The sequence below is a fragment of the Acomys minous genome (genome assembly GCF_964271855.1).
Source record: "Acomys minous genome assembly, chromosome: 11".
Lineage (NCBI taxonomy): Eukaryota > Metazoa > Chordata > Mammalia > Rodentia > Muridae > Acomys > Acomys minous.
In genome coordinates, this window is record NC_140492.1 from 22828256 (window position 1) to 22840759 (window position 12504).

At 36.3% G+C, this 12504-nt stretch overlaps 1 protein-coding gene across 20 annotated transcripts in view; it reads left to right on the forward strand.

Moving 5' to 3' along the window:
• The window catches only part of ROBO2 (roundabout guidance receptor 2), a 1536637-nt gene that overhangs the window by 1403970 nt on the left and 120163 nt on the right, over positions 1-12504 (forward strand). For all 20 annotated transcript variants that reach the window (XM_084801525.1, XM_084801512.1, XM_084801523.1 and 17 more), the window contains one exon: positions 10793-10920. In XM_084801525.1, the coding sequence (XP_084657651.1) occupies positions 10793-10920 (128 nt within the window). The remainder of the gene's footprint in view (positions 1-10792; positions 10921-12504) is intronic.

Genomic DNA, 12504 nt, shown 5'->3' on the forward strand with positions numbered 1-12504 from the left:
AAATGCATCCTAACCTATGACTGACAGGTGATATTTAGATCTACATTAGAATGTAGTAGTTTCTCACCAGACAACAATTTGTTTCTCTCACTCCCCAAGAAATATTTCAGAATGCTTTAGAGTAAACTTCCATTGGATGCTCTTGATCCTTTACCCAAAGAATGCTTCCAAAATGCCTTCTAGGAACAAGGAGATCCCACAGCAAAACATAAGCTTAATTTAAATATCAATAGTGATAAAGTTAAAGAAACCTAAGATAGTGGGGAATATGAAGTAGGCATCGACAAATGATAAGCATTTGTTTTGTGTTTGAGACAGAGTCTCAAGCACAGAGTAGGTTGGCCTGTATTTTATTATCAAGCTGAGTGTAACCTTTACTCCTTAATTCAGTAGTTTTTACCTTCTGAGTCTTGGGATTACAGCGTATGCCACAAGGCTGATTTTGACTATTATTTTAAGTTTAGGGCAGAAATAATAGGCTATAATTCAAGTGAGCATAGTCCAAAAATAATAATCCTTTCTCTTTGCCTTACATATGGAGCTTGTACCATTTGAGATGGAAAAATAATATTATGTTAGAATTTAACATAAACATATCCTTATTTAACACATGAAAACTCTTAGGTTCACTAATATGATAGAATAATGCATTTTTGCATATTTTATTTTTCTTCATTGAATTTTTTAATGTTTTGAGAATGTTAGGCATGATTACTATATTTATACAATCACCATCCTTCATTATCTCCCTTCACCCCCACACATCTTCCAATGCTCTTTCAAATTCATGACTTTATTATTATTGCTTGTGTATATGTACACATACATATATATGTACAAACATATACATACAACTTATGAGTTTATTTAGTATTGGTCCTATATATGTGGGTTTATGGCTTAACACTTAGAATTAGATATATGATTAGGGTTCTTGTCCCAAGAGAAAACTAATTTTCCCTTACTCAGATGCAATTAATTGCTTTAGTTCTTCATGTCGGGGAGGGATCTTGTGAAGTTTTTGCAGTCCATGAAGCTCATTGGCCAGTGCTGTCATTACTACAGGTCTTGTTTGGGCAACCATATTGTTGGTATTTCATGTATGCAGCTTCTCTTTCATGTCTAGAAAACACTATCTCATAGTAGGCACTTTGCTTTGTTAATACTATGAAATAAATGTTTTTTGAAAACTTTCTAGAATATATAAGGCAAAGCTTCTCTTTGCTTATTAATAATTGCTGAGTCAAGAGGACTCTAATTAGACACAGGTCAAAACCCTCACTTTATTTAACAATTTATTCACTTTACATCCTGATCACAGACTCCTCCTCTCCTCCTAATCCCCCCTTGTACATTGCTTCCCTAATTCTCCTCTCTTCCTCTCCTCAGAAAAAGGGGAGGTCCCACATGGATACCAACCTGCCCTGGCAGAACTAGGTATATCCTCTCCCACAGAGGCCAGATAAGGCAGCCAGGTTAGTGGAGTGGATCCAAAGGTAGACATCAGAGAGGTTCCTCAATCCAGTTGTTGGGGGATCCACATGAAGTCCAAGCTACACATCTGGTACGTCGGTGCAGGGAGCCTAGGACCAGCCTATACAGACTCTTCAGAAACCTGCACCTTCAATCAGATCTGCCAAGCAACAAGTTATTTTATACAACTAGTGATCAGAAATGCCCCCCTTTTAGGATATCTTGAATTTAAAAATTATTCCACAGTTGCATTTTATGAATGAGTTTGTGGGACAAAAACAAGCTAAGAGAGCATTTTGGTTTTTCAGAGCATTGCTCAGACTAAGCATCCCCATGTAACAATGCCATACTCTCCTGTAGCTCAGCTGTGCTCCATTGTAAAGCTGCTGGCAGAGATGCCTCTGTACCTCTCCCCTCTCAGAGAAGGCAAACGTAGGACCTGCATACCAAAACAGACCGGCAAACTCTGAATTCTTGTGAAATTAATACCTAAGATCCTATTCTAAAAGGTTTTACAGTTGAGGTTAATTTCTTGCCAAATATCTGACTGTGAGGTACCGCCAATGTTCCAAATACGATCTTACAAATTCTGGTCTTATTGTAAAATCAAATTATCTTGAGAGAACTTAAGCCAATTGGATAATTATCTCTAAATGAAAGGATAATTGAACCTGCTTCCACAACTTTGTTTCAAAGTGTTTCCCTAATTGTGAAACATTTGTCATTTTTAAGGTAAAATTTCAATAGCCATGTGTAATTGGCACTATTAATTACTGTATTAATTATCTTAAAAAGGAGGAAAATCTACAGCCATTTAGAACACTGGGTAACATGAGCTTTAGTGAAATCAAATTATGTTTTGTTCTACTTTGTTCTTTTATTTGTGAAAGAGGACAGACTTTCACTTAAATATTTGTTTAGTACATTGTATGACAGACTCGGGGTGTTGAGAGTGTCTGGGACCGAGCACACTTCTGTTTCCTCGTCCACCCATAGGCCAAAGAGGAAACCATCAAGAAAGAGGGAATACATATCAAGGGAATTGGGAGAGAAATATATTTTATAGACAAGGGTTAGAGTTTGTTGAGAAGCCAGAGGGCAGTTTTTATAGAAGTGGTGGTGCGTCTTTTTAGAGGAGGAGAAAAATAAGAGCAATATTGCAAGAGATGATGGACAGGTGGGATTGGTGTGAACTGCAGACTGCGAACTTTGTAGCCAAGCACAAACTTACACTGGAAATTGATGCCTGGAAAAGTCTTCAATGTCTGGCATTGGTACCCGAAGACCAGAATAAGTCCACAGACCGAACAGATTAAAATGCCCAGCAGAAAGACCTGGGATCACTTCATTGGTAGGTGCTTCCCTAGAATGCTTGAGTCTCTGAGGCGAATTCTCAGAAGAGAAAACAAATGTTTAGGGAGGGAGTCTTCATTTAGGTTGACCTCATGGTCTTGCCTTTTAGAGAAGTCCCAGCTATGATATCGTTTAATTGCAAAATTCCAGAGAGAGAGAGAGAGAGAGAGAGAGAGAGAGAGAGAGAGAGAGAGAGAGAGAGAGAGAGAGAGACAGTCCTTTTTCGAAGTGGTTAAAACCCAGGATCCTTGACAGTTGCGCAATGCCTGCTCTACTTGACCCTGTTATGCTGTGAGCCAGAATCTGCACTCTGTCAGACAGTCAACTGCAGTTTCTCAATATGGATGTTTTAAACATGTGTCTTGTTTATCTTCACACAGCTTTGTAGTTTGCTTTTCCTGGCTATGTGAAAGGAAAAACAGTATTAGAGACCGCCCCCCTTTTTTAAATCAGTGTATCTGAAAACATGGGAATCCTTCATGCACTGTGTTTGTATATGCATATATACCGTTGATAAAGTTAAATTTATAAATAAGGAACAGTAAGAGATTAAAACTAATAATAAAAAAACCTACCATAACCCATGTTATTAAAGTAATTTGACTTTTCTTTTTTCTCTTTCTTTCTCTTATCGTCCATCTATTTTCTATCTGTCCATAAATCTATCTATCATTGATCTGTCTATCATCTCTGTCTGTCTGTCTCTCTCTCTCTCTCTCTCTCTCTTTCATCAATCTATATCTATATCCCTCCTTTCCATATGTTTCTGATTAAAAGTAACATTTTTTCAGGTAAAAAAATGATCAATGAAACTGTGAAAATGAAAGCCATGACTAAGAAAGAGTACTCCTATTTATAGGGATTCTCTATACATGGCATCTATGGGTCCTGTTGATAGGAGGAAATCACGCATGACTAGGAATAGGAGGTGACAAGGTTAGCTTTTGTAAACATTTCTTATCGTTAAGCTTTAGTTACGATATAAGTTGATTAATTGGATAAGGGAGATTTTAAGTTTTGTGTTTCATAGGCCTTTCTGTGTATACATATTCAATCTTGGACATTGTGACACAACACTGTATTTTTACAAGTTTATATTTGAGAATCACAAGTTCTTTTAAGAACTAAAAAATCTCATACTATTTTAACTAAGTTTTCAGTTTTGTGTTGGGTCACATTAGTAGCTATTCTGTGGAACTCAAGGCCTGTGAGCTACAGATTAGACACCCTGCTGGAGATTTCAAAATAAAACAAAGTTCAATCATGAGTAACCTTGTATTTTTCAATTTCCCTATTAAAATTGTGCAGTGAATCATAGAGTAATTATAATTTTTTTTTAGTACAGGTAGCCAATCTTTATATTTCCTTGGATTATTTGTCTAGAAATTGATTGTGACTTGATTCCCAAATGAGTATCAAGATTCACTCATCCATAATCTAAACAAACTGTGTATAAATGACAAATAAAATGACTACAACATCAGTCTGCATTGTAAGAAGTGACTCCATCCTTAGCCACCAAATGGAAGTCCTGTATTAATCATGTGACCTAAGAAATTGCCTTTAGAGTACATCTCAATATAGCAGATTAAGAATTGAACATGATTTGGATTGCTAGATGAATGTACGCTATTTTAATAAGCTCAAGTTCTTACCTGTGAAAGAATTTTGTCTAAAATTCTATAAGCAGCAATATTATTTTAAGATAATTAAACAATCCCTTTTTCTTTTAAGATAAAGGGATCTTTATCTTAAAGAATCCAGGAAACAGTGGCGAAAATGAATGTTTTGGCTAATGTTTGTAGGCAATTTGTAAATAATTTCATCGGGAGTTTATCTGCTTAAGAGGAAAAGAAACTGTACTGGTGGGTGAACAAACTCTAGTCCTTAGACATAATAGACAACTTTCCTCCCTGTCTATAGCTCCAGCCTTGTTCTTTAATTTGAAATGCCCATTTTCTATGTATATGTACACTGTAAAGATACATGTTTGAGTTAGGACTAATGATCAGTTAATAAAATAATAAGGAATCTGTATAATAAAAGTCCTTGTGTTGAAGCAAAGTGATAGACCATTAAGCCATTTGATGATTTTTAATATATATGGGCCCATAGTAAAACTTCACTGAATGTGGAAGACCTCTTAGTATGAACTTTTCTTTTTTAAAAACACTACAACATGCATCGACCTATTTTTACCTCTTTGGGTCACTTAAAATGTAATATAACTTTTAAAAAATCTTCAACTTTTTCTAATTTGTAAAAGAAAGAAAAAGCCAAAGGGTAGAGAGAGGCACATACTGCTCTTGCAAAGAACCACATATTGGTTCCCACCTTGGGTAGCTTACAACAGCCTATAAACCCAAGTTCATGAGGATCAGATGACACTGTCATTCTTAGGCAGGAGAACTCATATATACATACTCACTCATAGGCACCGAAACTTATACATGATGGAAAATAAACAGACAATTAAAAAAAAAGAATATTAGTCATTTTAAAGACACTGAGTATTTCCTTGTTCAATGTTACTGGCTATCTAGGAAAGCAGACACATACTAAATGTTAAAACAAAACAGTAGGTCTGAAAGTCCAGCCAGAAATCTTAAAAGAAATTGGAAATTATTTAAATACTGGAAGAAGTTGAGGAAATAAAGTTTCTCCCAAGAAAACAGGAGCTTTTGAGTTGAAAATTACCATTCAGGAAAATTTATAGAATCTTACATAAGCCAAAGAAGCTCTTAACGTGGGAACATTCGTTTATTCTAAAAATTTTAGTTTATATTTCTTTTATTTGTGCTCTCCAATTCTATACCCATGGTGGAAGTCTTATTTTAATATATTTGGAATAGCTGTAACACTGATAGATTTCTGTCATAGGGGTCCAATATGCTATGAATATTGCACAGTAAAAATTGAGAAAAATTGGTTATGCTATGAAAAATTCAAGCATTGCTTGATATTTCCATTTTAGTTGGATTTATAGAAATTCTTCCTACTATGCATGATAGAAGATTTGTCTTTGAGGATGAAATAAAATAAATTCTCTTATGTAATGTAGAAAATGATTTTTTAGAATGCAGTACTTTGTTTCCTAAAAATAATCAATAGCAATATTTCTCTTTTGAGACAGTTTTAGTATTATACATCAAATATCAAAACATGAGCAGTACTTCCTATACAAACTGTTGCTTTAAATATTAAAGTACTTTTTTTTTCATTTTGCTTATTCTGTAGCTGAACAGATGGTAATGATTTTTTAACCACTCCCCCCATTTGGGGAAAATAATGCAGGAAAACCAAGATTCAGGGCCTATTTTATCACAGCTGGTCACCAATCAATCTGAATTCACGGTACAGTGATGATGGCACATGTTGTCCAGGGGCCAAGTTTGATTGGGTTGTATTTTTCAGCAGTGGTTCATATCAAGAGAAATAAGGTACATCTTCAGTAGCAACTGTCAGGCCAGGATCGTACAACTGTCATTACTCAAACCTGGCAACAATGGCTGCCTTCATATAAGTTTAAATTATGCAGATTTCACAATGAAAATCATCTCATTTACAGTAAAACTATTTTATCAGAAATATTCTTCATCTGTGTCATTTTGTTTTTAATTAAAGTAGGCAGTGCTAGTGTATGCCACACATATATAAAATTTTACTACGTTACCAATTAGTAGTTTTGAATCAAAGCATGCTCAACTCATTTATTATTTATTCTAGACTAATTAAAGACAGTTAAATAGCAAATTTAAGTATCTTTTATTGATAAGAGAAATATAATGCAGTATTTATAGATTGATAAATAACCATGAAGCTCCTATAGTTATGATTGTTTAGAAAATTGGCATATTGTTAGTTTTGAGAGATATAAAAACCCTGGCACAGAATAATTGACACAATACATTCATTATTATTTGATACACATGCTTAAGAAACAGCAAAGTGATCAAACAGAAAAATGGGGTTGCTCTCTATTATAAAAAATAAATGTACTGATAGTGGCTCTCAGTCTTTTTATACACTCAGACAACAGCATAATCAGCTTTTTATTAAAATTTCATCAGGAAATAGACATTTTTTACAGGTTTTCTTGTGGTCACCTGTGAAAACACATTATACACCACTAAGAACTTAAATTAAAATATTGCCATTCAGGCTGTGTTTCCCAGAGGCTAGAATGGCTGGGCATGAAAGAGACCTCAGGCTGCAGTGAACACTCAAGAAACAGACTTCTTGGGGGACAACTTCAGTGAGAAATCTCACTTAATTGTGGGGGTGGGGGCAAAGGGTATTTTAACTTTTAGGGGTGATTTGGGGCTATTGGGGGTGAGTGTACATCATTGTCTGAGGCCAGGTTGCTAGGAATGTCTTATTTGCAAGAAGAGGAATTCCAAGTTCTTTCTGGAAATGACCTTATAAAGGGAGAAGAAGATTAACCTGACCACCAAGCTACATGACTACCTCAAGGGTGGCCAGGGTTGGAATCAAGGCTATGAGTGTTGGGACACGTAGGCCTGGAGAAGGGAGGGGGAAAATTCTACTTCTGTCAATCTCAGGAAGAGATTCCCAGGGTTTTGACATGTCTCAACCCTACTCTTGCTCCAGACCATCTCCCTTAGTTCCACAAAGTATGATGTTTGGTATTGATCATCAATTTGACACCATCTAGAATCATCTTGGAAGAGAGTCTCAATGAAAACTGTCTTTGTTAGGTTGGCCTGAGCTTCTTAGTGGGCATGGTTTGGTTTTACAATAACTGAGGTGGGAAGAACCACCCAATTACCCAACATGGAGTGAAAGCAAAGCAGAGCCAAGGTGATGGTTGGCAGGCATACATCTATTGCTCTCTTCTGGCTCTGGGAGTAATCTGACCAGTTCTCTCTCCGCCTGCTTCCATCTTGCTCTGATGGGCTGTAACCTGGAACTTTGAGTCAAAATAAACTCTTTATGTTGCTGTCTACACGAGTAAATGTTTATTTTAGAGGTTCTATGCTCTTTAAATAGATCATTTGAGATCATCTGGTGAAACAGACAAGATGTCTCCCTTCTTGGAGAAAGACAACAACGGAAACTCTAAAACTCCAAGAAGAATCATTAACATTGGCTAGATCTGGCTAGGGGTTTAAAGTTTTATGGCCTGTATTGTCCTTGGCTGGTGCCTTAGTTTGAGCGGGACCCCTGTGGGATATGACTTTCTCACGTACTCTGGTGCCTCACCTTTGACCATGTCCCCTGGAGGGGGAGACCTGGTGGCACTCAGAGGAGGGACAGCAGGTTACCAAGAAGAGACTTGATACCCTATGAACATATACAGGGGGAGGTAATCCCCCTCAGGAACAGTCATAGGGGAGGGGAGTAAGGGGAAAATGGGAGGGAGGGAAGAATGGGAGGATACAAGGCATGGGAGAACCATTGAGATGTAACAAGAATAAATTAATAAAAAAAGGGATAAAAAGAGAATCATTAACATGTGTCTACATTTCAAGAGGGAAGTAGCTGTATTTCTTTTTAGTGTCATTATGGAAGGGTTCAACTATGGATAGTGAATAAGGCTTTCTTAAGACTTAAACACTGGTAAATAGAAAGAAATTCAAGGGAGGGTAAATATGTAAACAGAGAAATAAGTATCATGTTTAAAAGATAAAGGAGCTTGGGAAATGCAAGGCACTGCCATGACTGGTAGATAGCACGGCTTTTATCCATGCTAGTGGATACGGTACAATTGTGACTAGGAGAGACAGTCTGTTTTATTATTGTTATTTTTATTTGTTGTTGCTTTGATTTTTAAAACTGAGGTAGAAATAGAAGAAGTAATTAAAATGTGCTTTGAAACTAGCTGAACAGGATGTGAAAGTCTGTTGTTTTTAAACAAAATCTCCATTTTCAATTTTACCAATAAAGACTTAGGAGCCAGATGTTGAGGTAAAAACCTATTAGCTCAAAAAGGCAGAGAGAAGATACAGCTGAACTCCCTGCTCAGCCAGTGTCCCAGAAGGAAAAAAGTCCTTCTCCTTCTCCACACTATCTTAAAAACCCTTCGAAGTGAATGTCCCTCCTTTGTATTTCCCGTGCCTCTCTTCTATCTGTCCCCTGGACTTCCTCTCACTCTCTGTGTTTGTTTCCTGTGTTCATTTCCTGGCAACAGATTGCTTGCTCTACCTCTTGACCTATGGTTGACTTTATTTAATTCTTTTTACAGGAAGCTCTTGGCTAAAAAGTGTGTGCTAGGCCTGAACCACAACAGGGTTTCCTAGTACACAGTCTCAGTGTTCACAGTGGGATCAAATATCCTGCAACAGAGGTCATTTACCACTTAAGAACACTTGAGAAGCTCCGGCAGAAGGGCCAGAGGTCCAGCAATCCTCAGTAACAGTGAATTTGAGATCTTGTCACAAATAAAACAAACAAACAAAAACAAGGAAAGGAGACACACACACACACACACACACACACACACACACACACTCACAAAGCGAGGGGCAAGGGTCCCAGGGAGATAGGAGGGGAGGGAGATGGGGAAGGGAAAAAGAGAGACATTAAGGCTAAAAATGTGTATCTATTCCTAAAACAACAGACTGTCACAACAAGAATCAACTAAAACATTTTTTGAAACATTAATACAAATGTGTAATATGTGAAAAAGAAAAGTAGTGTAAACTATTATAAGCTACCAGAAAAAAAATGCTTAAAAACATTTGTGAAAATCTAGAGGAATGGTCACAGGTGTGGAAATCTTATAGCATTATTATTATTATTATTATTATTATTATTATTATTATTATCTTATTTGTATAATTGTAAACTTGGAATTTTAAATATTTTTTCTTTTATTTCTTTTAGTTTTTTTTCCTTTATTAATTTATTCTTGTTACACCTCAATGGTTATCCCATCCCTTGTATCCTCCCATTCTTCCCTCCCTCCCATTTTCCCCTTCCTCCCCTCCCCTATGACTGTGCCTGAAAAAAAAGAAAAAAAAAACCCTGAGTTGCATTGTTTTGTGTGGAAAACAAAATGTTTGTTCAATTATGTTTTATGGGATGAAACATTTTCTCCTGTGTACATAGAGAAACACAAGAATAACTAAGAACAGTGGCTATTTTGGCCAAGAGATAGACAATAAACTGCTTGTTGGCAAACAAAAAAAAATATTTTTAATTTGTTCACTTTACATTACAATTGTAGTCCCCTCCCAACTTCACTCTCCTAGTCCTCATAAAGAGGAGCCCTTCTCCTCTAACATCTGACCTCAACCTATCAAGTCTCATCTGGACAGCCTGTATCCTCTTCCTCTGCGGCCTGACAAGAATTTTATCAGAATATATTCCTATTGCAAGGAAACACCACTCCTGAAAGTTATGTTACAGTTTTGTACTTATAAAAACAATCTATTATACTCTAAAATTAAGAAATGGACCTTTATGAATGAGCTTGTGCTATACATTTCCCAAAATTGCTTGGTCTTTCTATTTCAAATGATCTTATTGATCGTTAGAAAAAAATATTCTTCTCTTTCTTCTTTTAATCAATGTCCAGTTTTTTTAGCTTCTCAACACAGAAAATAAATATTTTATGTTTTAATATATTTCAAGTTTTTACATTCAATTTCCTAAAAATAAATCATACTAAACACAGTATAATTAACTTTAAAAATAATAAAATATAAGTGATCTAGTATTTTCCTTATTAGTGGAAAGTCACCAAGGATGGGACAAATTTGAAAGCCTACCTTTGATAGTTTCAAAGTATAAAAAGCTGTACACATGTAAAATGAATGGGTAACCGACAGGCGGCTAGTGGTCAGTCATAGAAAGATCTTATTATTGGTGATTTTAGTCTAAATAAGTGTAATTTGTGCATCAGTGTATACACTGGGTAAAATTCAGTATAAAAGGAGATAAATAACAATTACTATCTATATGATGGATGCTATTTGATAGTGTCTGTTCCTCTTCTACACAGGTATGATATTAAAGATGACTACACCCTGAGAATTAAAAAGGCCTTGAGTACAGATGAAGGTACCTATATGTGTATTGCTGAGAATCGGGTGGGAAAAGTGGAAGCCTCTGCAACCCTCACTGTCCGAGGTAAGAGACTTAAACTGTCAAAGAGGTTAATATTTTGTTCAATTGGTAAGTTCATGCCTGCTCACCATTGTAGGAGCTGCTGGGCATGGTGGCACACACCTGTTCTCCCAACACACAAGAAGCAGCCAGAGAGGGATCACAAATATGAAGCCAGCCTTGTCTATATAGCAAGACTGTTTCAGAATGAAGGGGTGTATTATACTGTCTTATTATATAAATACTCAGGTGTTGTGGCTTCCAAATCATTACTTGAAATAAGATGACTGCTTAAATGAATTGTTTCTCTCATTATTTTCCTTTCCTTTTCTTTTCTTTCTTTCTTTCTAATGGATTCCATTAAAAATTATTTCCACCTGCACTGATCAGCTCTGAACTAGTGTTCCGTTTAACCTCACTTAGTACAATATGAAACTAATTCTAACTGTACCTGATTCAGTATGCTAGTCTACCACTTCTGTAAATGGTAAATGAATGCAACCTTCCTCACAGAGGTGATAGAGATATGTCAAGGTAGAAGGTACCAGTGGTTGCCTCAGAACTGCGGCAAAATTGCTGTTGGAATACTGACTTAAATCTCTTTGCATGCCAGACTGAACTACAAAGTATAGTTTGGGACTACAAAGTATATATTCTGTAAGCATAAGGAAAGTGTGCTGCACGGGCCTGTTTTCAAGATACATATTGTCAACTTGTCTTCACTTTGGGTTTATGGTTCCTAGGGAGGTTTTAAGCAATCACTTCACAGTTTGACTCTACTATAGTCTCTTGCCTGAAGGTGCTATTGACACCAGTGGCCTGTATGTTTGTACGTGAGAATAACATTCATTTTGCTAAGACCAACAATTATTGCTTTTTTTTTTTCTTCAAGATCAGTATTTGTTAGTAGCTCCTTGAGTTACCCAGTTATCATCTAAATATATCAAGTTATCTGTGATCTCTACCTTGGAATTTTTGACAACCAAATATTTTAAAATGAATCCCATTTGTCTCTAGGTCTGTGTTGTGAGGATCCATTATACGACATTACTCAATAAGCATCTACCTGCTGCTGCCTACATCTTTGACAGACAGAGCTAGGATAGTAAAATAAAGGAAACTGTCTAGAGCAGTGGTTCTCAACATTCCTAATGCTGTGACCGTTTAATAGAGTTTCTCATGTTGGGGTGACCACCAACCATAAATTTATTTTTGTTGCTACTTCATAACTGTAAGTTTGCTATTGTTGTGAATTGCAAATATTTGGAGAGAGGGGTCACAACCCACAGGTTGAAAAACATTGGTCTGTGGTCATACTACTGATTTGTGGAAAGTTACAGTGAGCATCCCCTTTCTCCCAAGATGAGAAAATGCTCTGGCGTTGTCATGTAGGTAAAATTATTTTTCAAAGTTTTATGTGTTATGGGCTAATGGCCAATGAGCCCAGACTGGAGAGACCTCAGCTGCTACAATCTCATATCCAGGATTCCTCCCTGTTCTGACACTTTTCTAGTAGTACAATGAGTATACTCAGTATCTTCCCTTATTTATAGTAAAGAGATCCCTGTAGAAATAGAGGTGCAGTGGGCTCTCACAATGCAGTAGGTG